Below are 23,699 nucleotides of genomic sequence, written 5' to 3'. Positions count from 1 at the left end.
CGACTTCGAGGCGTTGACATTCTACAGAGAATTCGACATCTAACCAGCGTCGACATTCTACAAAGAGGTCGACATCGAAGCAGGGTCGACACTCTAAGGGTCGGATCGATTTTCCAAGGGTCGACATTCTTCACAGTGTCGACATTCCACAGATCAATATGACAAGGGTCGACATTCCAAGAACGATATGACAAGGGTCGACATTCCTCCTCTCGTCAAGGTCGATCGTCTATAGAGCACACTTTGACATCGAACCAAGGAGGAGATTATTCTGATTCAGATCATCACCACTCTATCTACAGATCGATTGTATGGACACGAACACAGAAGTTCTTGCTCAACAGATCGACATTCTCACCTCGAATGATCGTGTTCGTTGGACTCAGATTCTCAACGTCATCTGTATTGGCAGTCGTCTCGACACTACAGACATGGAAGAGATATCGAATGGAATCGCCATCAATCCATGCCAGTGATACCAGCCCATGCATTTCTACCCTTATCCGACTACGAATTGATAAGGAGACCATAGATATCGACCCTACCCCGAAGACCCTTTGAAGCCGGATTTCTATCAATACACTGCAAAGGTTGAGGCAGAGGTAGAGGTTACAAAGTCTCTCAACAGAGATCGGCCTCCTTCACCGATACGAAGTACACCGGAGACACACCCATGCAGGGTGATGTCTCTAACAAGTGACTCTTCCCATCTCCGGGCCGACTGGGAACTTCCGCCCACAGTCGTACCCGTTACACAAACACCTGAAGGCGGAAGACTAAATCACTTTGCAGCAAACTGGGCCATCCACGATGACCCCTTCGTATCCCAGATCCTCAGTGATGGATACCCACTGCCACTGATCGGAGTACCACCAACGATGTCCACTCCAATCCAGAATGCAGACCCGACCAGTCAACTGTAAACACTACGATGTTATCCAAACATGCTCTAGAGTGTTTAGGCCAAAGGCCCAGGATATTTTGGGTCGCGAAATTTCGCATGATCTTCCACATGAAGCTGTTCAACGCGCGGTATATCATTGTCGTATGACTTCAATCTCGCTTCTTCGCACCATCATTCACACAAGGGGACTACATGGTCAGCCTGGATTTACAAGACGCCTAACTTCAAGGGCCCATCCATCGCGAGTACCAGCATTACCTCCGGGTTTTTTTCCAAGGTCGTCACTACCAATGGAAGGTGCTCCTATTTGGAATTTCTTCGGCCCCATGCTTTTTACCCGCCTTACCAAGCCCATTACGAAGTTCCAGTATGTTAGAGGAATAGTCTTCGAACTATTCATTGACGATTGCATCGAGGATCATGCCGACCTCGCCTTCATAAGAAACTAATCCACCAGCTCGGTTGGTTAGTTAACACAGAGAAGTCAGAAACCAGGACCTGTCGACAACTGCAATTGATCGGAGCACTTTTCGACACTGGTATCGGAAAGATGTTCGTCCCTCCGGACAGATGGAAGATGATATAACGACTCATGCCACTGGCACTCAGACAGCCGCTACATCTTTGACAATGGCAGCATTTGCTTGGTCTATTGACGTCGGCGCAAGCCCACACCCAGAGAGGTTGACTACAATTACGGCCAATTCAGCGCTTCTTAAGACAGCACCTTCAGATCAACAATTACCGGTCCCGATTCAGCTCCCGTTACACCCGTATTGCCATCTACATGTTGGCTATCCAGAACGAACATCTACTTTGGAGTCCCCCTAAAATCCTTTCTACCAACACGAGATGAGAGGTGACGTCTCCAAGATGGTACTGCATAATAACTGCTCCCTCAATGCTATCATGGAAGGATGTTTCTGGAAGTCTGACACGGTCTTCGCATCCCACTACATACGATTATACAAGATATCTCTGTAGCTGACGATCCATTTCGATCTTGTCCTGGCTCATCAATACACGACAACCAGTCAATGCAGATAAAAGATGCGAGTACAACTCACGGCAGTCGCGAAATCGTATTGTACATCACAAATAAATAATTGAGAGCCAATTTGTTTTGTTTATTATTGTACTTTGGGTTCCCAAGAATGAGGCTTCAGTGGAGAAGCTAAGAACTCGTCTGTAGAGACCGTAAACAAGTCTATGATCACGAAGTCGACGCAAGGCGCGGCCGTTTCGACAGTGTCCCAATTTCATTATCAGGCCACGGCTGTCTTGAGCGTGTGACGCAGTTAGGTTTGAAGATCCTCTTCTGGATATTGTCGATCGTATCCCATCCTGCGGTGATAGCTTCAACAAAGCAGAAAATGAGATGCCAAATAAATAATGCCTGCGTCTTAGAGGTACGGAAAAGTTTGTTTGAAGAACTAATTGACTGGACACCCCTTCCGAATTGGTTACAAGATGTGGTTGATTAGCTTGCCTAATTCAAAACTGCGCAGTCGTCATAGTACGATATCCTATGCGAAAACACACATGCGCGTGTTATACCCGATGACATGACACTGTGTCCATGTGGCACAGAGGGGTTTTCAAGATCACTCAACTGCAGTGATTTACCCATAAAATTACGAGAAAATATCTCTAGACGCCGCCCAACCTACCCCACATCACAGTTACACTAGCCTGTCAGCTCCAAGAAAGAGAATGATGAGGCAGAGGTCAAGTGGCAGATCGAGGTCAGCATGCTGCACGAGATTCGGTTGCATGACCTGATTGCTGGGTCGGTCGCCATGGTGATGCAGGGGTGTTTGGGCACACAAAAGCTTAAAAGCTTGAAACTTTGTTCAAGGCCGTTTCCACATATGGGATCGGAAGAAGGAGGACGAAATGCATAGATCAAGAAAGGATAAGTATTATAGATATACAATTTATTGTAAAATTTACAATAACAATAACAATAATAATAGAAATAGGCCTTCTATATTGCGCATACTTCCACACCACTCAGAGGCTCAAAGCACTGTTATTACCCTGGTCACTGGATCTGTGTGCACTCACGAATCATTCTCAGCTCCCTGGGGAGTATACAACCCAAGCTGCCTGTTAGGCGATAGAAGGTTGACACATTGTCATCTCATCCTACCGGAGGAGAAAGGTAATTGCCAATTTGAACCTCCATTTTGTATGAATAGTCTAAGGATTTTGGAATGCAATTTTACCTTTTAACATTCTCCGTTGACAGCCGCCAACATCGCAGAAGGAAATATACACAAGACCACGTCTGATGTGTTTTAAGAAACAACGATAATAGACACAAGAGAAGCAAAATAGGATCGATTATCTAATATAGGATGTGTTAAATAATTACAAAGAAATTCAGGGATCCCTTTAGAAGAAGACAATTATGCAATTGTGTAAATAATATTGCAAATAAACAACACGTGCCAAACAAAAAGAGTAACGACCCTGTGTTACTTCGAATAGCCACAAATCATGTGCATGAATGTATAACAACACACTACATGATGAAATAGTTAAATACTACTGATTATCGAATGACAAATGTCACTGCACATGGCTAAGATTGGGCTCAATTCTCAGCAGTTCGAGTGTCACCAATAGAATATGCTGGCGATATCCAGGGTCTCGAAAGGCATGGTACTGCTGGCACCCTGTCTGAACACAATGTTGCCTCTTGTATAAGAGGCAGAAACATAAAGTGGTAATGTCTGGATGCACTGCATTGCCGAATCACACAGACTTGCACGTTGATGATACAGGCAAGTATGAATATGAACGATCTGCACTCCCTGGGCATGTTCAGCGAGGCTACTGTCGAGTTGTGTATATACCCCGAAGCGGCTGCGGTGACAACCTCACCTTCCCGAGGCAAGAGATTAAACTGAAGTCCAGTTTCCACCCTTGCCGAACTAGGCTGGAATTCCTGGGCTGGATCGTGGCGCCACCAGTGACTATTACCAGCTATGTCCCTTCTAAGCCTGTCCTATGGACCAATCAGATTCCACCTCTCGTGTCACTTGCATTCGCTTCAAACAAAATGGCGGCGCCAAGTCAAGACGATCTGCTCGATAATCAAGATCTATATTGTGATAAAACGGGTCTTACATCGCGAAATGCATCAAATCCCAAGAGCCTTGATTAAGAACATGAAATGATTTTGAAAATATCTGTTGACAACGAGGCGGAGGTGCACATGCTTTACAAATCCTGCAATCGGCCGAAATCTGCATGGCAGTTTACGAAACGGATTTCGATTTCGTTACGTGATTTTGATTGGACTATGCATCGACTCGTTAGTCCAGCCAAATTGTACTCCATAATATCAGCCAAGTTCGGCAAGGGTGGAAACTGGACTTTTATAGTCAGTTAACTCTCTTGCCTCGGGAAGATGTGACAACCTGGACCAGAGTTAACACCACCTGTGGATGCTCTTCGTGTGTTCACTGATTGATGTGGGTCCCAACACCACTGGGCCCCGCTATGTTCATATATTTCAGCTCACGTGACGAATAGTGGGGTATCTGCGAGTTGTTGATTTTGTTGGGGCCAGCAGTCAGCAAGGGAAGCAGTAGACTCTCCCGATCAGTGAATGATCATATTTCACACGTGACCATAAATCGACAACACTTAAAAAGGATGTCAAGCCACGGCAATCATGTTGGTGGTAGAAATTCAAAGCAGATAAAGCATTGCTCCATGCATGAATTGAAACGTTCAGGTAACACCAAAGAGTGGCAGTAGAATAAATTACTTATATAACCATAATCTCTGAAAACAACAAACAGAATTTTTGGATAAAAACTGTATGAGTCGAATATAGTGACGAGTCACGACAGTTTCACCTGTAGGTAATAGTAGTGGTTTATTTCAGTAAATCAGGCCACAGGCCCCTTTTACGATATATGTATTCAAGCATTCAAACATGTAGGTAACAGGGATAATTAAGAATAACATTGATAGGTTATCATAGCATGATATATAGAGTTAAGACTAAAATTGTGAAATTTGGGTTAAAAGCACCAAACTTGGCACACTTATACATTAAACCGTTCCGAACATTTTTGGATATGGATCCACCTCAGCAGAGCCCCCTGGTGGTAGAATACTGCAGTATGAAATGACCTATGGCTGAACTAGGTGAAGCGCACGTAAAATATCAAATAAATGTAGAAGGGTCACGTGAGAATCTCATGGTTCGTACATATCGCATCTTGCAGACGGATTAGAAAAGCGTAATTCATGATTGTAATGCCAAGCCTCAAAGGAATGATTTTAAACTCACGTTAAAATAATTGATGTAATAACATGATGTTAAAACAATAACGTTTCCTAAAATGTAACCGAACTATGTCGTAGTTAATAAAGTAAACTACGTTTACAACGAACACGTTTGTCCCGAACTGACGGATATAACTGATAAATTTACGGATATAACTGATCCAGTCCCGTCCATTTCCTGTATATGGCCTGTATATGTGCCTATAACGAACTACGGTTTTAACGAACTAAAATTAATGGTCCCTTTTAGTTCGTTATAACCGTAGTTTACTGTATTGTATAAATATAATAAATTATACTGTAAAGCAGAGTATGCGTTACAATCTCCTAACAGACGGGTTCACCATTCGACAACTCGACTTATTCAGTATGACATTTTATTTACATGAAAATATGGAATCGACATTTTACACTAATGCTTCCAGTATTATCAATAACAAAAATCCATTTCAATATATTCTGATTTTCGAGGGGACACGTATCATGCCCTTTGTATTTCCAAACAACATAATTTAACCGAGACGTTGACGAAGACTCGAGCCGCAGGGAAGAACATGAAGCGTGATCACTCGTTTTTTTCTACAGATCAAAGTGAATACGCAATTATTTTAAGCACTGGATAACCTGTCCTCAAGAACGACGTGCTGTAGGATCTGGCACCACAGGGTTTACAGTGAATTGATGCAATACCAATGCTCTATTGCTAAGCAAAGTGTCAGTATCGGGAAAAGCCGAGTGAATCAACATGGACCTCTGTGGACGCACGGTATTGGCTTCATATGGGATCTTACGAACAGATATACTTTAAATAACACTTACACAGTGTTCAATAAATATTAATTATGCTATATGTGCTCAAGTTGGAATACCCATGCAAATTCATCACCTTATATTGACCCTTTCCTTTGTTAATAGATGGTCATCATTCCTGGTGAGGCTCTACGTCATGTCTGGTCAGCGTAACCTGACTTAGAAATAGTCTGCTGAGAATATAAAAAAGGGATCCAGAGAGAAGGTAGTCGTGGCGATTATTAGAGGAAATATGGTAGATGCTTGACAGCAGGACATCATAATACTGCATACAGGGTCAATGGGTGGCCTTGTTGTTGAAGCCTCCTCACAGGGTTCATATGATTTACAGAATTTGTTTTTTTAGATTAAGTGATGGCACCAGATATAAAACTAGTAAGAATCACCTGTTTTACACCTTTTAAGCAAAAAACCCCGGAGCCGAGACTTCTGCAGTGTTATCCACATACTCACGTCAACAGCATTCACGCTCGGGCCTGGAATTTGGACCTTTGCTCGCGACACCATCATTAGGTTTTTAGTCAAATATATTTACAGATTCGTTGGGAATTAAATTGACTGTCCCCATAATATAGATGTTATTCCACATTTGTTAAAGTTAGTGTGAAGGATTAGAAAACACGTCTAAGCCTATTTTCTGTATGGCTTGAATATCTTATGCATATAAAATCCTCCATATTGTACTTGTGTGCATACGTCAAAGTACACCTTTTTACATCTCAATGAACCAATCAATTTTTGCCACGTCATTGACTATGCTGTGCTTTCCGGCGGACCCAATGTTATATCTATACGTCTTGTAGCTGCCCTCTGTCGTTATGATGGATGATACCACGCCACATGTGTCCGTAAAATGGAAGTCATTTCCTGGGCCTAACACCAAATCTACGTTGTGGATAATATCCCCTGCTATGTGACCTGTGCTTGAAACATCCACAGCGTCCACCTCCAAAGCCTTGTACATGCCATTTGTGTGAAGCACACCAACTCGGAGTGATCTCACTTCATTGACCTTATTTAACAAATCTGACATTGACCCAGACAGCACAGCCCCGGTCCCGTCTATGGTGAAAACTTTATCCCACTGTCGTGAGTCTAGAAACCAGATGGAGGGTTTCCCACCCTCTGTTACATCCTCGACGACAGCGGACTCAGGAACGTGGATGCACTGAACATCGCGACCTGTCGTTGAAGCCATGATCCACGCTTGACTAGACCCGGATGAGAAGGCATTTTTATCAGATGGTACCCAGAATTCTTTGATACTTACAGTCACGTGGCCGTCGTGTAGAATTACTTCCCGTGCCTTTGCTATCACGTTTCCAACCTTAACCATGATGTTGTGTCCATGCTGTACCCCGTTGGTTAGATGACGGATATGTTTGTCCTTGTTTGAGGATGAGGCCCTTGTGTCAAAGGCATGGTGCCAACACGTATCGGGACACCAGGGCATGGTAGCGGAGCGGGGCTCCGCACTAAGAAATCCGCCAGCAACATACCATCTTATGATGTCTTCTTTCCCCGACGTACCTTGTTTTTCAACAAACCAGTAACAAGGGATTATGAATGAAGGCTGTGAATCCTGGGACATATGACCGGTTACCTGCCCATATACAGTACTGTTACTATCATCTGCCTCGTACGTATCAAAGTTAGGATCGATTTCCCCTTCAAATAGACTGGTCAGAACAGATCCTATATCATTGGCAGAGGATGTGGATACGCACTGATCGTCATTCACAAACCAAACAAAATCTCCGTCATACCAGTTTCTCCTGGCGTTCCCATCGTCATCCACTGACAAATGAGTATTATGTGCGTCCGACAGAAACAGCTCGAACTCACGCTTAGGGAATATTTCAAAGGAGTCCCAGGACGATTTACTCAACCCTCTTACCGACTGGCCCCAAATTTTCCTCGACTTTTTGACGTGGCTTGAATGGAGGTCCATAACCTTGGTGGAAAGTTTAAAATCAGCTTTGACGCGGAGTTTAGGCTTACAGGCTGCGGAAATTTGAGCATTTAACTTAAAGCTCTGGAAAATCGGCGTAGTTGATGCGCTTGTCTTGGCCACCCGTTGCCATGTACTGTGAGACCGTGCTGCAACATATACAACACGCAGCTCATTGAAACATATAACAATCAACTTTGTATTAACGCTTCTTTAAATAGCAGTTATACATGAAGCTCATCACAATGGGAGGAAAGCCCAAAATGATAGACGTTCGTGAAATTTCGTGGTGCTGACAAACCAATAATTATTATCAGTACGATGACCTACAATCAGCAGATCCTGGCACGGACCAACGGATACATTTCTGCTGAGCGGATATCCTCGTCTCAGACGATTGAACAAGCTTTATAATACTGATGACTTTACTGACAATGGCAATGTGCACTGTAGTAAATCTTAGTCAGTAAGACTAACATTGGCTTCAGAGCGCTTTATTCATGTCATCAGAAAGTAGAATTTGACGAATAGTTTTGATACTGTTTGTTATTATATACCAACCGCCAAAAGAAACAACGCCAACCATAGAAATATATTGAGAAGTATGTACGTTAAGAAGAGATGTTTCCAATGTGTACCTATTAATGAAAAAACTAACAATCAGTCAAGTGTTACCACTGAGTGTCTTTATTCTTATCACGATATGCTGAACTTTACACGCTAAAACAAATAAGACGTTCGACAAATGGTTCATCTTGAGTTATGGAATTATGACGTCACATGTGATGCGCCATAAGCGTCGCTCCCCAAAACATAACAAAATGTTCGTTTGTGCATCAATGTAATATAATATCTCTTGAATATGAGTAATTCATCATATATTGACCAACATGTATGGTATTCGCTTTTCTTTCGTCTATATCGTGTATTGTATGTATGCATTGTTTTATATATGATAGTCGTATAGTGATTCGTTTCGATGCACCGATACGTTGATGAATCTTTCCAGCCCCAATGCTTTGCATGAAGTAGAATCACTCACCTGTACAAACCAAGTCTGTTTGTGACCAAGTTCCATTAGACAGGCACACGGATGTTCCGGTGCCCGATGAAGAATACCCCTTCACGCAGAATGAGTTGGCTTCAGCGCCAAACGTCGTCTTGACGTAGTCGACCATGGCGCCGTCCTTATATGGAGGGAAGCCGCAGTCTACAACTGAGTGTCCTTCATAATCTGAGGAGATTCAAAACAATTGCTCAGAGAGAAACCTTGTGTGTCTCATACTGTCTCATACTGATAATCCAATTAACGCTTGTTGTAATCCGATTCATTTCTAAAGACTTCCCTATTTATACTTTCACTATAGTCTTCATGATGGCAGTAAGAAACCCCAAAGAGAACAACCCCTATCTCACACATACGTGTTTTGTTGGGATCTAACCTGTCATCGTCAACGTTTGTTTGTTTGTTTGTTGTTTAATTCAACACTCAGCAATATTCCAGCTATATGACGGCGGTCTTTAAATAATGAAGTCTGGATAAGACAATCCAGTGATTGAAATCATGAGCATCGATCCACGCAAATGGGATACCATGACGTGCATCAACCAAGTCAGCGAGCCTGACTACTCGATCCCGTTAGTCGCCTCTTACGACAAGCATAGTCGCCTTTTACGTCAAGCATAAGTTGCTGAAGACCTATTCTACCCCCGGAACTTCACGGGACTCAACGTCAAGGATGCTGCAGTTCACTGTTCATGGTTATTTCCTTTAACCATTGATTCCAATTCTAAATTCGCTTAAATATCTGATCCCTGGGCTGTGGGTGAAAGCGTATTTTAGATTTGCTCATTGTGATGGTTTAACCACACAAAGTTGACACGCCATTTGTGTACATTTGAGGAGTTATTTGCATATTTCGTTTTAAATATTCCGCAATTCACTTTAACATCACCCACTGGCCCAGCCGGTCCGATTTTCCTGGCCCGACTTTTAGGCAATCCCGTAATATAAATTTAGTTATATTATTTACTTCAGAAATATCACTCAGCAGTCATTTTGTGTTAAATATTCTGCATATGTGTTGAAACATTAGGGTCTGTGGAAAATCAAGCACTGAGACTGACAGTTGAGGGAATTATATAAAGAGTGTCAACAAATTATTTCAAACTCTCACCTGGCATGAAAGAATTGATGAACAACAAAGGGAAAACAATAAGTTCATTTTTCATACTTGTATCATACACGGCATACACAATCATTCATGAAAAGCACCCTCACAAATATCATATTGTGACTACTTAGTCCCCCACATATACTACAGTGGTCGTCTTATCCTAGATTTCATAGTGGTTGTACGTTTCAAAAAGCCTTTCGAGTGCTTTTGAGGGTGGTATTAAAATACGGTGAAGTGTGATCATTTTGTTCCTGTGTATAAACTATATTAGTCACCTTAATGTAGGTATAAATTAGGCCGTTTTGATAAGACAAGATAAAATATTACTCAGCATTATAATGTTGAATTTTCCTGAAGAAAGAGCTGCATAATGTAAATAGCTTAAAAAGTGACCCGATCAGTAATTATTGGATATGGCCACAAAGGGCTACCAATTTAGGACTAATTTCCAAGCCTACTTTAACCCTAAGTGGGGTTCATCTTTGACCTTCAATGTTTTCTAACTTAGTACAACTTTGTCATATGGCTCTAGCTTATAGTTTAGCTCTCATTTATTGGCATCACGTTTGGTTAATTACAAAACGTGTAAGAATTTAACAGCCTGCAGGAAAAATTACAAGACAACTTAGGAACCAAAAACTCCTATGTCTCTAGATAAGAAAGATATATATGCCAATAACATGCTTAGTCATTTCTAGTAGTAAACATGGGTGCTCACTCTAACAAAGATGTAATAGCGGGGTGGTTCAGAGGGTCATTATCTTTTGAAAGGCCATTCCAGGGACCCTGACCTTCAATGCAGATCCCTCAAAACCTTACCAACTCAAACTCCCATCCCCACCCACCCATAGGATGGTATGTATCAAATTGCATTCAACTACAGGGAACGATTCTTGATTAATGCGAACATAAACATTTTCTAACCTATGATCTTGAGGATGAATATGACCTTCAATAGTAGTGACACGTATTTAGAGAACATTGAAAAGATCTGCCCAGCAAATAGACCAAAAATGAGTTCCCTTGTTCAATTCAGTGTTACAAAGAAGAGATAGCACATAATGCTTTCCATAAAAAAGTAGAACATAGTTATCGTCCTCGGATATCAAAGTATTTCCATCAATAAATAATACATAAGTATTCAAATGATTTTACCACTACATGCATCATATTTAACACATATCAGCAGATGATGAATACATTGTAATGAAACGGGGAAGCACACTTTACGAAAGACCTTCACTGACATTGGCCTTCCAAATATGTTATTTGCGACCTTTTCCAATCTGGGCCCCGCTCTAATGGTGGCGTGTACGTGTTTCACTGACTAACATTAAATCCTTCGAGTTATCATGAACATATTAATCATTATTATTATTATTATTGCCCATGGCAGCATTTTCACTTATGCTCTAATTCTAAAACCAAAGGTAATATCTGGTCATGGCTAGTCACAGCTGACAGGCAAATGAATTTCTTATTCACAAGACCACATGCTTGCTGCATATCAAAAACCATAATCAACGTGCAGAAATGAAAAATGATCAAAAATGACGTATTTAGTATGGCTGCCTTGAAGGCAATGTTTACAATTTGATCAAGCTTTTGTGAGATATTTAGACACATCATAGCTGGGAGAAAATTCCTACAAAATATCAGCTGGACGATCAATAAATCCATTCCTTGTCAACTTGAGTTTTGAAAACCTTGTCATGAATTTACCTTGTTCACCATGAAGATTAATGAGCTACTGATACGATCATACTTGACAACTAAACATTACACATGTACTGTTCCTAAGGTACTTTATTTGATGATGAAATATTCACAAGTCACACCTCAAGTGATTCACAACATCCTCCCGTCACCCAGTGTATTATATTTCTATTAAGACCACGGTACTGACGGCCATGTTGGATTTCCGACCAAACATCTACATGTATAATCGACATAACTTTTAAACTAGACACGGCACCTAACTTCTTCAAACATGGCATATAATTGGTATATCAACAAGAATACAACCAATTACGAACAAAATATAATTCTCACAGATCCATTTTTACAGACAGGTCCAAAAATGGTGGCAAAGTTGCCATCATCCTTTGATCAAAACTGTCTCCTCAAGAATCTCAGATAATATACTGAACCAAATTAAAAACTTCACAATCCTTAAATTTTAACATTTTGACCAGTTATCATTGTGGGCCCTTATATTGTGTATTTAAACAGTAATGACCACGTATTGTCAGCATATAACACCCGTTTTTGTGCAGGTGAATCGATCAAAATCATGTGCACAGCACTACAGTGGCAAAAGTGTTTTTTCACGTGCAACTGGTCACGTGGCCATAATACCGCACGTGTTTTCAGCCATACTTGTTAGCAGTCATTAAAAATAGGAGAAAAACACAAGAAAACAAAAGTCTTTACGGCCATTGGTCATGCCACGCCTTTCAAATGTGCAACGTAAACGTGCCATCGGCATGTTGCAGACGGGAACGCCCGTAGCTGAAGTCGCAAAGGATCGTCAGATTGTCTTACGTCACCTCCGTAACCGATTTTTGACGGCTACATCAACCAGAAATGCACTGTTTAGGGGTAGACTGAGTGCGCAAACTGTTCGAAACCGTCTGAGAACTGCTCACCTTCAAGCACGACGGCCATACTGCGGGTCGATTCTGACTCAATTACACAGACGCCAACGTCAATTGTGGACACAGCGAATTGGAATCAAGTCGTCTTCAGTGATGAATCCCGATTTAATCTTCGATTTGCTGATGGTAGGGCGAGGTTGTGGAGGCGCCGTCATGAACGTTACGTGTTGTGTACAGGAAGTTGACAGATTTCGAGGCGGAAGTGTCATGGTGTGGGGTGCTTTCTGTGGCAAAGCACGTTCCGGGCTTCTTGTCATCCGTGACAACCTCAACGCTGCTGCTTACCGCGACCAGGTACTGGCACCAGAACTTCTGCCTTTTATGGCAGCACATGGACTCGGTTTCCAACACGACAATGCCAGACCCCACACAGCAATTTTGACAAGGAATTTCCTTCAGAATGCGGGAGTCAACGTCATGGACTGGCCGTCAAGGTCTCCCGACCTCAATCCCATCGAACACGTCTGGGATGCTCTTGGCAGAAATCTGAGCACTCTCCAGAACCAACAACAGAATTTGTAAGATCTTGGCACCATTTTGCAGCAACAATGGCGTTGTCTTCCCAATCATGTGTTCACATGCATCACAAGGTCCATGCGGAGGCGTTGTGTGGCAGTTGTCAACGCACATGGTGGCCATACACGCTACTGAACGTGTGTGCCATCAGATTCTCGTGCTTGGGACTGATGATTTAAACTGTTGATGTTATTACCAAATACCGTAGGTGCTTGGAACAAATTATGGTTACCACCGTTAATTAAAATCCTTCTTTGGACATTAATGAATAAAAATTACCTTCTCTGATATATTTGTCCGTTGTATATCATATATGGAATTACTTTTAAAAATGTGAAGTTTTTAATTTGACTCAGTATAGTTCAATCTTCACTGCTGAGGCCAAAGCTATCCTAACAGCTTTAACCTATATTAAACAGCACAACCAATCAAGAACTGTCCTCCTCTTCTCAGATTCATTGTCTTGCCTTCAGGCACTTAAAAGGGTCTCCTCAAATCATCCTTTCGAACTGTATAATGAGCCTTCTACTGGCCAATGTGACATCGTCTTTTTCTGGCTACCAAGTCATGCAGGCATAACAGGTAACTCAAAAGCTGATGCTGCAGCTAAAGCAGCTCTTGACAAAAGCGTTATCCCCACTCCTTATCCCGTACAGCGACTTCAACCCAACAACCCAAAGGTATACTCGGGATCTCATGGAATAGACATGGGACGACAAGGTAGGAATCAATAAACTTCACGAATTTAAAATAACAATCGGCCATACCGACTTGGGTTGTCAGTCAAGACATTATGAGGTCGTTTTACGATGATGTCGTATTGGCCACAGTCGGTTTACCCAAGAATATCTGCTTAAAATAGATGAAAGGTTCACGGTCAAGCATATATACTCTTCAAAAAAAGAAACGCACAGGTAGATGTTTAGTAAGTTTATTGTAACTAAAAAAGGCGATATATTTAATAGGATATCATAGATACGAATATGAAATTTTGGAGCTCGATTGTCACATGTTGTCGTTGTACAAAGGTATTGAAAATTGTTCATTGTCATGTCACCTAAGGCCGCAAGGTTGCACTGAAATCAGTATCTCGTGTGACCGCCCCGATTTCCTTGGCACTGACCGGATAAGTGTACCAATTCTGTCCTGCGGAATTCTGCGCCATTCTGCTTGTTATGCTTTGGCAAGTTGTGGGAGTGTCTGTGGGGTGTTCTGACGTTGACTTACACGTCGATCGAGTTCATCCCAGAGGTGTTCGATTGGGTTGAAATCTGGAGATCTCGACGGCCAGGGCAAAACGTTGATGTTGGATTTATGAAGGTAGTCTACCGTGACACGAGCTGTGTGCGCTGGAGCTTTGTCCTGTTAAAACAGCTCCCCTGGCGGTCAATGATTGGAAGAAGGTGAGGTTTAAGATTTGATTCATGTAGCGATTTGCCTGAACCTAATCCAAGCAGGATCTCATGGTGTAGGATATAGCCCCCACACCATGACACTACCGCCACCGAATTTGTCGAATTCACGTACACAATGTGGGGCAAAACGCTCATTTCGCCAACGATAAGCACGTTGTCTTCCATCTCGCCGGTGAAGAAGAAATCGTGATTCATCTCTAAACCACACTCGTCCTCTGTTTCGCAAATTCCAAGGCTGTAAGGTATGGTACTAACTCAAGTGTCGCTGTCGATGGATCTGTTGCAAAACAGGGTCGATAACTGGTAGCCTGGGTCAGATTCCAGCCTCGCGAAGATGGTTCCTGACAGTCTGGCCCGATATCTTCCTCAAACCAGGGATGCGTCCTGCAGTCTCCGTAGCTGTGCCATTGCGATGACGTAGGTGGAACAGTCGAATGTAGCGATCCTGTGCAGGGGTGGTAACTCTTGGTCGGCCGGTTCTGCAGTTGAATTGAACTGTGTGTATCGGTCCCAAAGGCGGCACAAGGTGCTGTGGTGGAAGTTGATTTGGCGTGCAACAGAAGACTGCGATTCCCCTCTTTGGATACGTCCTATGGCGATGTTCCAATCGGCAGCGCTGAGTCTCGGCATTTTCGAACTTGAAAAATGTTGACAATTGAATGACAAATTATTGGCTTATGCTTGCCTTTTCATAGCCACTACCACGAGCTACGAATGCCATAACTTGCACGTGCATTTTGCTTTATTATTATCCTCCATGACATTTTTAAACAAGTGTGAGAACAATGCCGTTTAAGACATTGCAAATCGACAATGGCTGCGTTTTTGACGCACCGTTTGTCGAATATCAGGCCACCAACATTTTCCAATAGCATATATCTAATTCATATACCGGATTTTTTGTGCAGTCAGGTATAATAAACTACAAGAGTGTATTTTGTAATTGCAAGGGATTGACATTATGAAACAGTAAATCTGAAAGATCTCTTTTCCCGTGCTAGTGGGCATCTCATCCTAAGTTACTTGAAAGAAATTGGTCTGTAATATAAATTTTAAATATGTATGTAAATAATTAATTTTCTTGTCTTTCAATTTGGTGTCGTGCTTGTATCACCAACGACTATAAAATGCTCTGCCCAGGAGGTTAAAGTACCAAATACATATTGTACATATTGCTGAGCATTTCTTAATATTGGCTAGTATTGAGCACAATCATCACTGGTTAAGTGATGGAGTAAACCTTGCTGGGGTACGATGCAGGAAGCAGAGGTACTGTAAGTTCCCATGATCCCCAGAGAGGTGGCCCAGCTTTGGTTACTGGTGGCCTATAGCCTGTGTTTCAAATTGTAAAAATAATATTGTCATGCCTAAATATGTTTCACAAAAGTGTTTTTAAATGTAACTTTATATTCATGACTCACTTGAGCATATGAACTTGGTCTCGTCACTATATGGCTGAAATAATGCTGACGTGACGTTAGTTTTTAAGTCACTCACTCATTAGGCCTCTCCTACAACAAGTGTGGAGTACTGGGGACTTTTTAAATTCCGATATCCCCATAGGCCTTTCATGAAAACCAGTGACAAAATATTTATCCACAATTGAATGAAACCCCAAACATTTGTACGTTCTGCTACCCTGTTACGCGTGGGATAACAATGCGTTTTCTTAACCTCAAATAGAAGGGAGAATTTCGTGAGTCAGTGATTAGTCAAAGAGATGGTCCAGCATTGACTGTGAGGCTCCATGAGTCATACACAAATAATCAAGGCATCATCTTGTATTACACATTATATTTTGATGGGAATATTAGTATTTCAAATGGTCGAGTTAGAATACTTAATAACAATTATAATATTATTTTGTTTTGCAACATCGAATTGGATTATAATCATTATGGAATCTTTTACAAAATTAACATTTCCATATTTCACATATACCTTTAAGATTGTTAACCTTTAGCCTGCTGAATTGTTTTAGCATAAGGCGCTGTAAAGAGGGTGCACTATTTCAGTCATTACATTTGTGCAAATTGATTTCAATAATCATAGCACCGATATCTTAATTTTAAGTATTTGAGTATAACTTAAATAATGGTAATTATTAAGCATTTAAGTAAATTCATTATCCTAGCGTTTAACATGAAAAACTTAATTTTCGAGGTTACCATGTAGGTTGCTGAGTACGAACATTCGTTTTAATCTAAAGTGTCAATTAATGAATTATAAATAATCCCCAGTCCTAATTTCAAATAAATGTTTTGGTTAAATATTTACGATATACGAAAATACAAGTCATGTCATGATGCTAGTAGACATACGAAAATCAAACAGCGTGCAACTGTTCAAACTTCAATTATTATCTTTAGTTTAAACATATTTTATTCAACAATTATCATCTTTCGCCTGAACGCCATCCAGTAATGTGATTAAGTAACTATACTCTTCCAAACCAGAAACGCAATACGGATATTTCTGGCCATAAAAGCAAAATTAGCGGACAAAGAGGTGCAAAATGCAGAGGTTTAATGTGTTATACAGTCCGTTTGACTCCAAATGAGAACGATGAATTGTAAAATAACTCCAAATCCAGAAAAGTGTATGAAACATCAATACGGTACTTGACCATGAATACCCTGTAACCAACAAAATCTGAATTTCGTTCATTTTAAGACCCATGACGGATGAAGTTCTTTTAGAAACTATCATGTAATTTTGTATAGAAATGTGTACATGACATGAGATACAAATGGTCAGGCCAAGGATGTAGGGAACATGTCAAAACCACGCATGGTTGATAAATTAGACAGTTTTCAGAGGGATCAAGTCAGACGTGTTTTCTGCCCAAGATGTTTTGCGACACATACTTTGGATTTTGTGGTAACTGCAACTCGAGATTTTGCAAGCTATGAGTGTACATGTGATCATTTCGACAATGTTAAAAAAGGACGCACTTTTCTATGAATATTACCTTTCGCAATGTATGTCAAATCAGCTGTTTCAATTAGAGGTAGTAAATGTGATTGAAACCGCATATTGACCAATCGGAAGCGAATAATTTCTAGATTATTGGCAGAACAAATAAATTAGATATCATCGTAATCAAGACAGTGTGCATTCAGGATTTTACGTTTATATATCCATGAAAGGCAAAAAGAAATATCGTAGTCAGTTCTTAAAAATCCACACAAGACACCTTAAACTATATTTTATCATAATGTCAACGCGCATGTTAATATAATTAGTATAATAACCTCTTGGTGGAATAAAGGACAAAATCGGCTTCGCTGTCCCGGAACGTTTTATGCATAACATAAAAACAATAAACAGCAAATACACAATGAGCGGAATACCTGCTCTGACAACACAAACACAGCGATGAGCGGGCCTTCCAGCTCAGGCATACATGAGGTGAGTGGAGCTCTAGCTCAACCTCAGGACGTTTCCTACGAGCGGCGCATCCTGCTCGAGGTCATCCTTACACCAAAGCTCGGAATACCAAGCTGACTAACATTGTATTAATAACACATATATAGTAATGAACAACAATGGACAGACAAAGAGACAATGATGTTGCTCTGGACATGGGACATATGGGCGTGATGAACCGACACAGCTCAGGGGATGATCAATTTAGGTAATAAATGTCATAAAATAAATAACAGTAATTAACGGGGAGTGATATGGTAGCCCATGTTGGTTGACAGTCCATACAAAGAAATGTTTGTGAGGATTAACAACGGAGATGAGGGTCTTGCTATCAAGTTATAGAGACATATACATGTTATGATTTTGGGGTAATTTACCTTCGGAATCAAATGTTCTTTCGACAATGGTTGGCCCAAATTAGTCGCTATGACAATAACACTAATGCCATTAACCATGTACCCTTTTAAAATGTCGCACTCAATACTTACTGCAGTAGTACCGTGAATGAGTCTCATCAACCAGGGTGTCTGAGTTATAGATCTGCTTGTCGATCAGTTTACAAGCACGGGTCTCGGTGTTGTAGAAGAAGGAAGTACAACCATTGGTTGTCCTACACAATGATGCACAATGTCCTTCTGACCACGCTGACGAACATCCAATTGTGGTGTGTTCCTGAGCTATCTTCCCGTCAAGATCCCATCGTCGCATGTATCGTTCATGCTGTATATTATCTTCCTCGCAAATACTGTTTCTGAAAAGTGTGAACACGAGTAACCACAAGAACATCATCTTCTCAGCTGCTGTGCATTCTATGGAAAGCAGTGGCTGGGCGAATTGGCGCATTGATCTGCTGAGATGTAAGTGAAGAGCTTAGCTACTAAAAAGAGAGTGAAATCCATCACCAACCACATGAACATTTGAACTGCACAATTAACATAATATATCTTCCCTTGGTATATTCTGCAACTGCCAGGTTCAATCAGCACGTTAGAATTTCTAATTTTTAAGATTGGTAGATAATTACTTGTAAACAATCTCGCAAAAACAATACGGTTTCGACTGTTTTCAGATAAATGAAAGACTGACGGTAATTCTATTATAAAGAAGAGGTTGACACCCCAAAACTGGAAACACATAAAGTTATGTTCACTTCCGGGTAAAACCGAAAAAAGGATGACCCAAAGTTTCAGACAAAATCTTTCAGGAAATATCTCTGATCCCATGAAGTTAAAGGTTATCTATTGTATCAAGAATAAGATCCATTGCATTACTGAGTAACTGGCTTTGTACATATCTCGTATTTTACGAATGACAATTTCTTGATACTATTCCATCTCAAATGGCTAGGTCCTGCTCTCTTAACGACTTGGCTTTATGACCGTAAACATTTCATAATTAGCTAAACTGCAATCTGCAAAGACTACATTGAACATTTCGTATGCCAGAAGAATAAGGAATTAATTTATATAATGTCACACTTCTGGGGATGTGATTGTTTTAGGGTAGTTAGTTTGTAAACATTCAAGACTTCAAGACTTCAAGACTCTCTTATTCTGTAATAAAGGCCTCCAGCCCAGAGTACATGTGTATATAATCATTCAAGACAATGTAAATACCCATTTATTGTATCGTTTACCATTGTCTGATACATTATTATATGCATTTAACTTGGTACTGGATCGGTATAACGAAGTTGTCTCTTTACTTTATTATAAAGTCGATATCGGGGAATGCAATGCGATAGTATCGCGGAATCGCACCTCAATGCATCCCAGCATGTTGTAACTTGCTATATGGCAGTGTAGTTTATTGTTCCACAGTGATTGTAACTCTATGACATTGTTTCAGTTGAGATTCAGTAGATGTTCATCGTATTGTATTTGGACAAAGATTAGTTGTCAGGAATGTGTAACTTTTTAATGTGAGCCGTGGTAATAAGGTCATTGTACTTAGATGCTCGAATTATATGTAAACTTCTGGAATAACATGGATGGATGTCCACCGTTATAGAAACGTGTGATATTCTGTGTTGTTCTCGTGAGACTGGACAGGTCAAACAATGTGTAGAGAGTGTGGTAAGCTGATAAGACTATATAAGTGAAGCAGGCGCGTCCCTGTCTCATCTCACATTTCATCTGACATTACACCAAGACCAGCTTTCGTGTATCGATCACTTTTCACCCTGGTGTTCAGCCAAGGCCTATTTCAGCTTGACCACTGTTGCGATGAGGTGATTATTATTCTTGTCATTGTCATTTCCACTTTTCTCATATGTTATGGTGACATTGAATGTTGCACTACCTCTCTACTGCCATTATAATGGCGGTGCAGTAATTTGTATTGATTTTGCAAACCTAGTTAATTTAGTAATACAGTTGTTGAGTGTATACCACTTGTTGGCTGTTTTTTGGTTTCTCACTAAATTTTGGGCAGTCGGGTAGCCTTGTGGTTAAAGCGTTCGCTCGTCACGCCAAAAACCCGGGTTCCATTCCCGACATGGGTACAATGTGTGAAGCCCATTTCTGGTGTCCCCCGCCGTGATATTGCTGGAATATTGCTAAAAGCGGCGTAAAACCAAAACACTCACACAGTCTTAATGCCATCTGATCCTGCAGCTTCACCCTGCTTCAGATCTTTTACGAATGATTCGATCTGTTCCTGTGTAATATCACCATTAAGAATATTACTTATATCATCATCAGTACTGAAATCACACAATTGTTCATTATGGTTATTGATAACATAATCTACCTGCTTAATAATATCCGAGTACAAAAGAATATTAGTATGGTTTAAAATATTCTTAAAATAATCAAACCATTCTTCTTGGCGAATCTTGTTGGAAACAGGACTACCACTGGTCTTCTTTGCCACTGCACTTATCTTTTTCCAGAATGATTTTTTTCTATCACCACTACTGCGTACAAGCATTATGTACTGCATTGGTCAAAGCATCAACAGCTAAATCAACATTCGAAGAAAATAAATGAATAAACTCATCCATGTGAAGTGCAGACAATGACTCAGAAACATTATGTTTAAAGGCATCACATATTTCATTTCTCCATGTTTATCAAGGAATAAATATTTAAATACATTTCATTAACATTATCCACCTGTCTATCACATGGAGGGAAGTATGATAGGAAAGTGATCTGATTCACAGTGAGTATGTATGCTAAAGTCGGAAATGGTGTCAAATAAACTAGTTGTGCATAGTACATAATCAAACAAACCAGCGCCACCCTCCTTAAACAATCAAATGATCCGTCCTTATTCCCAGCAAATCGTCCATTTACAATATGGACAGCAAACGTACAAGATCCCTCCCGTATTCCTTAAACACATCATCTCTAGTACTGCGGGGCACGTCAATGCAAATACGTCCATATCCATACGCAAGTCGGATTACAAAAAAAATATTAATAACAGTTGGTGGAACATACAGCCCTGTCGGACTCCGCTGGAAGTCTGCAATGCATCGTTTTGAACATTTCCCATACGAACAACCATTTTGATATATATTTACTTTGAACATTGTGCCATGTATTCCTTTCTGTCAAAGTAAGTATAATAATTTAGTCATATCAACAAATTCAAAAGCTTTTCGGAATTCATTAATGCAGCACAAAAACGATGAATTAACCTTCGAAGATATTTTTGCGCTAAAGACTGTAATTTCCAACAAAGATATTATCGCTAGTCGAATGATCGTGTCTGAAATTAGCTTGGGCTTCTGTTATAACTTCGTTACTTCCAACCAGTTACAATTAACAGTGAAATGACACTTTATTTTTAGGATCAGATGTGTCCCCCTTCTTAAAAAAACGGCAATATCATGTCAAAATTCCATGAATTGGGGGAAATTCCAGTATCCAAATTAGAATTAAACAATAGATGTATATTTGATTGAAAGTGCAAAGCATTCTTATAAAACTCCGCTGGCAACCCATCTAGTCCTGGGGCTGTACCAGGTTTTCATGATTTCCCTGTCTCACTTCATCTTCTGATATAAAATCCGAAAGCATATCCGCATTATTGCTATCTTCACAATTCAAAAAGAAGCAATTAATTTTTTAAGAAAACGGAACGTCACTGTCCTACCTGATTTGTTCATGAACAATGTAAAAATAAAGAATGCTAATAGCCACAAACACCTTGGGCTAACTTTACAAAGTGATTGGCCCTGGCATAGCAATATTGAAGCTTCAGTATCTCAGTTTAAAAAAAATCACTTTATAATTGCAAAAAAATGAGAAGTGCCCGACATATTAAAAAATATTGGTTTACGCGTAATTTAAAAGTTAAAACTAGGATGCAGTAATCAGAATGGTCACAAATTTGAAAGATTTGTTGGCGATAAAGCTGAATGTACATGTGTGTTTTTTTTCAGTGAAAGTGCCTTACACTACCTGATTACTTGTCCAGATTACATAGAGATTAGAACTGAAAGCTATTATTATGTTAATGGATTTGACCTTCGAACCGTCCTGTTCGGCAACGTCAACCTAGGCAAAGAAATACTGCTTCATATCGATGACTCTGTAATCATTTCTTCTCTGTGAACACAAGATTTGTGTAAACATGCACTATCAGTAAATAACGACAGAAGAGCAATGAACAACAAACAAAATATATTGAAATACACAGGATTAGACTCATATTAAAAAAAGACAACCAGTGGGTCAAAACATATGTTAGCAGCAATGAATAATCGTGCTTTCTTCTCACGTTATGCTGACACACCGTGATATAAACGGAAAACTATTCAAAGCGGCGGTAAACACAAATCACTCACTCACTCTACAGCAATATTTAACTTGCCGGCTCAGACCTTCACATCCCGTGCCATTCCTGACCATTCCTGACCATTCGTTTCATCCCGGCACAAGCCGCTGTATGGTAAACAGTATTTCGATAAAAAAAAACTAAATAAAAGAAAAAAAATAATTCTTAGAATAACTTTTTTATGCTGCTGGCGTTCGGAGCGACAAGAAGTGCGACTCGACATTGGCTGTTGGGTGTTGGCTCTCAACTTTAACCCCTTAGAATTGGGACACCACTGGCGTGTTTCGAACACGTCACGGGAAGACGGAGAGCGATGTTAGTGTTGTAAAGTCGTCTGGATGATTAAAATCATACTCACCAAATTCACAAACACGAATGAAGTTATTTTTAGATATCACAAATGCATTCGTAACTATTCATCATAATTGTGACATTCAAATATATTTTTTAACTATTTCAATTTTTATTTCTTGAGACATTTTAAGTCGTACCTGTGCTACCTCTTTCTCATAAGCAGGGGGGCACTGATGAATATCAAAATACAGCTAAAGGATTAAAAAATATGTCAGGGTTCCCCCTAAATGCAGTAGCGTGGTGGTATGGTGTGGTAGCACATTGCTCATAACACTGATACTTATCTCACTGAACACGGTGGTACACCCATGCCCTGTTCGATGTGCGCCAGTCGTGATGTGCAGGAAGTTGTTTTGATCGTGTTTCTTGCATTCAGCCATTTTGATTACA

The 23,699-nt window shown here is 40.4% G+C and overlaps 1 protein-coding gene across 1 annotated transcript; it reads right to left on the bottom strand.

The window, feature by feature from the left end:
* Window positions 1-6,734: 6,734 nt before the first annotated feature.
* Window positions 6,735-12,817, bottom strand: LOC139466903 (uncharacterized). The gene is made up of 3 exons (XM_071248629.1): window positions 12,799-12,817; window positions 9,016-9,207; window positions 6,735-8,122 (listed from the first exon to the last, which is right to left on the bottom strand). Exons 1-3 carry the CDS (start codon window positions 12,815-12,817, stop codon window positions 6,735-6,737), a joined length of 1,599 nt encoding a protein of 532 aa, XP_071104730.1.
* Between the last annotated feature and the right edge of the window lie 10,882 nt (window positions 12,818-23,699).

The sequence above is a fragment of the Haliotis cracherodii genome, unplaced genomic scaffold (assembly GCF_022045235.1).
Source record: "Haliotis cracherodii isolate W230 unplaced genomic scaffold, xgHalCrac1.p SCAF_19, whole genome shotgun sequence".
Classification (NCBI taxonomy): Eukaryota; Metazoa; Mollusca; class Gastropoda; order Lepetellida; family Haliotidae; genus Haliotis; species Haliotis cracherodii.
The sequence above is the reverse complement of the archived record's forward strand: the minus strand, read 5'-3'. Positions and strand labels throughout refer to the sequence as shown.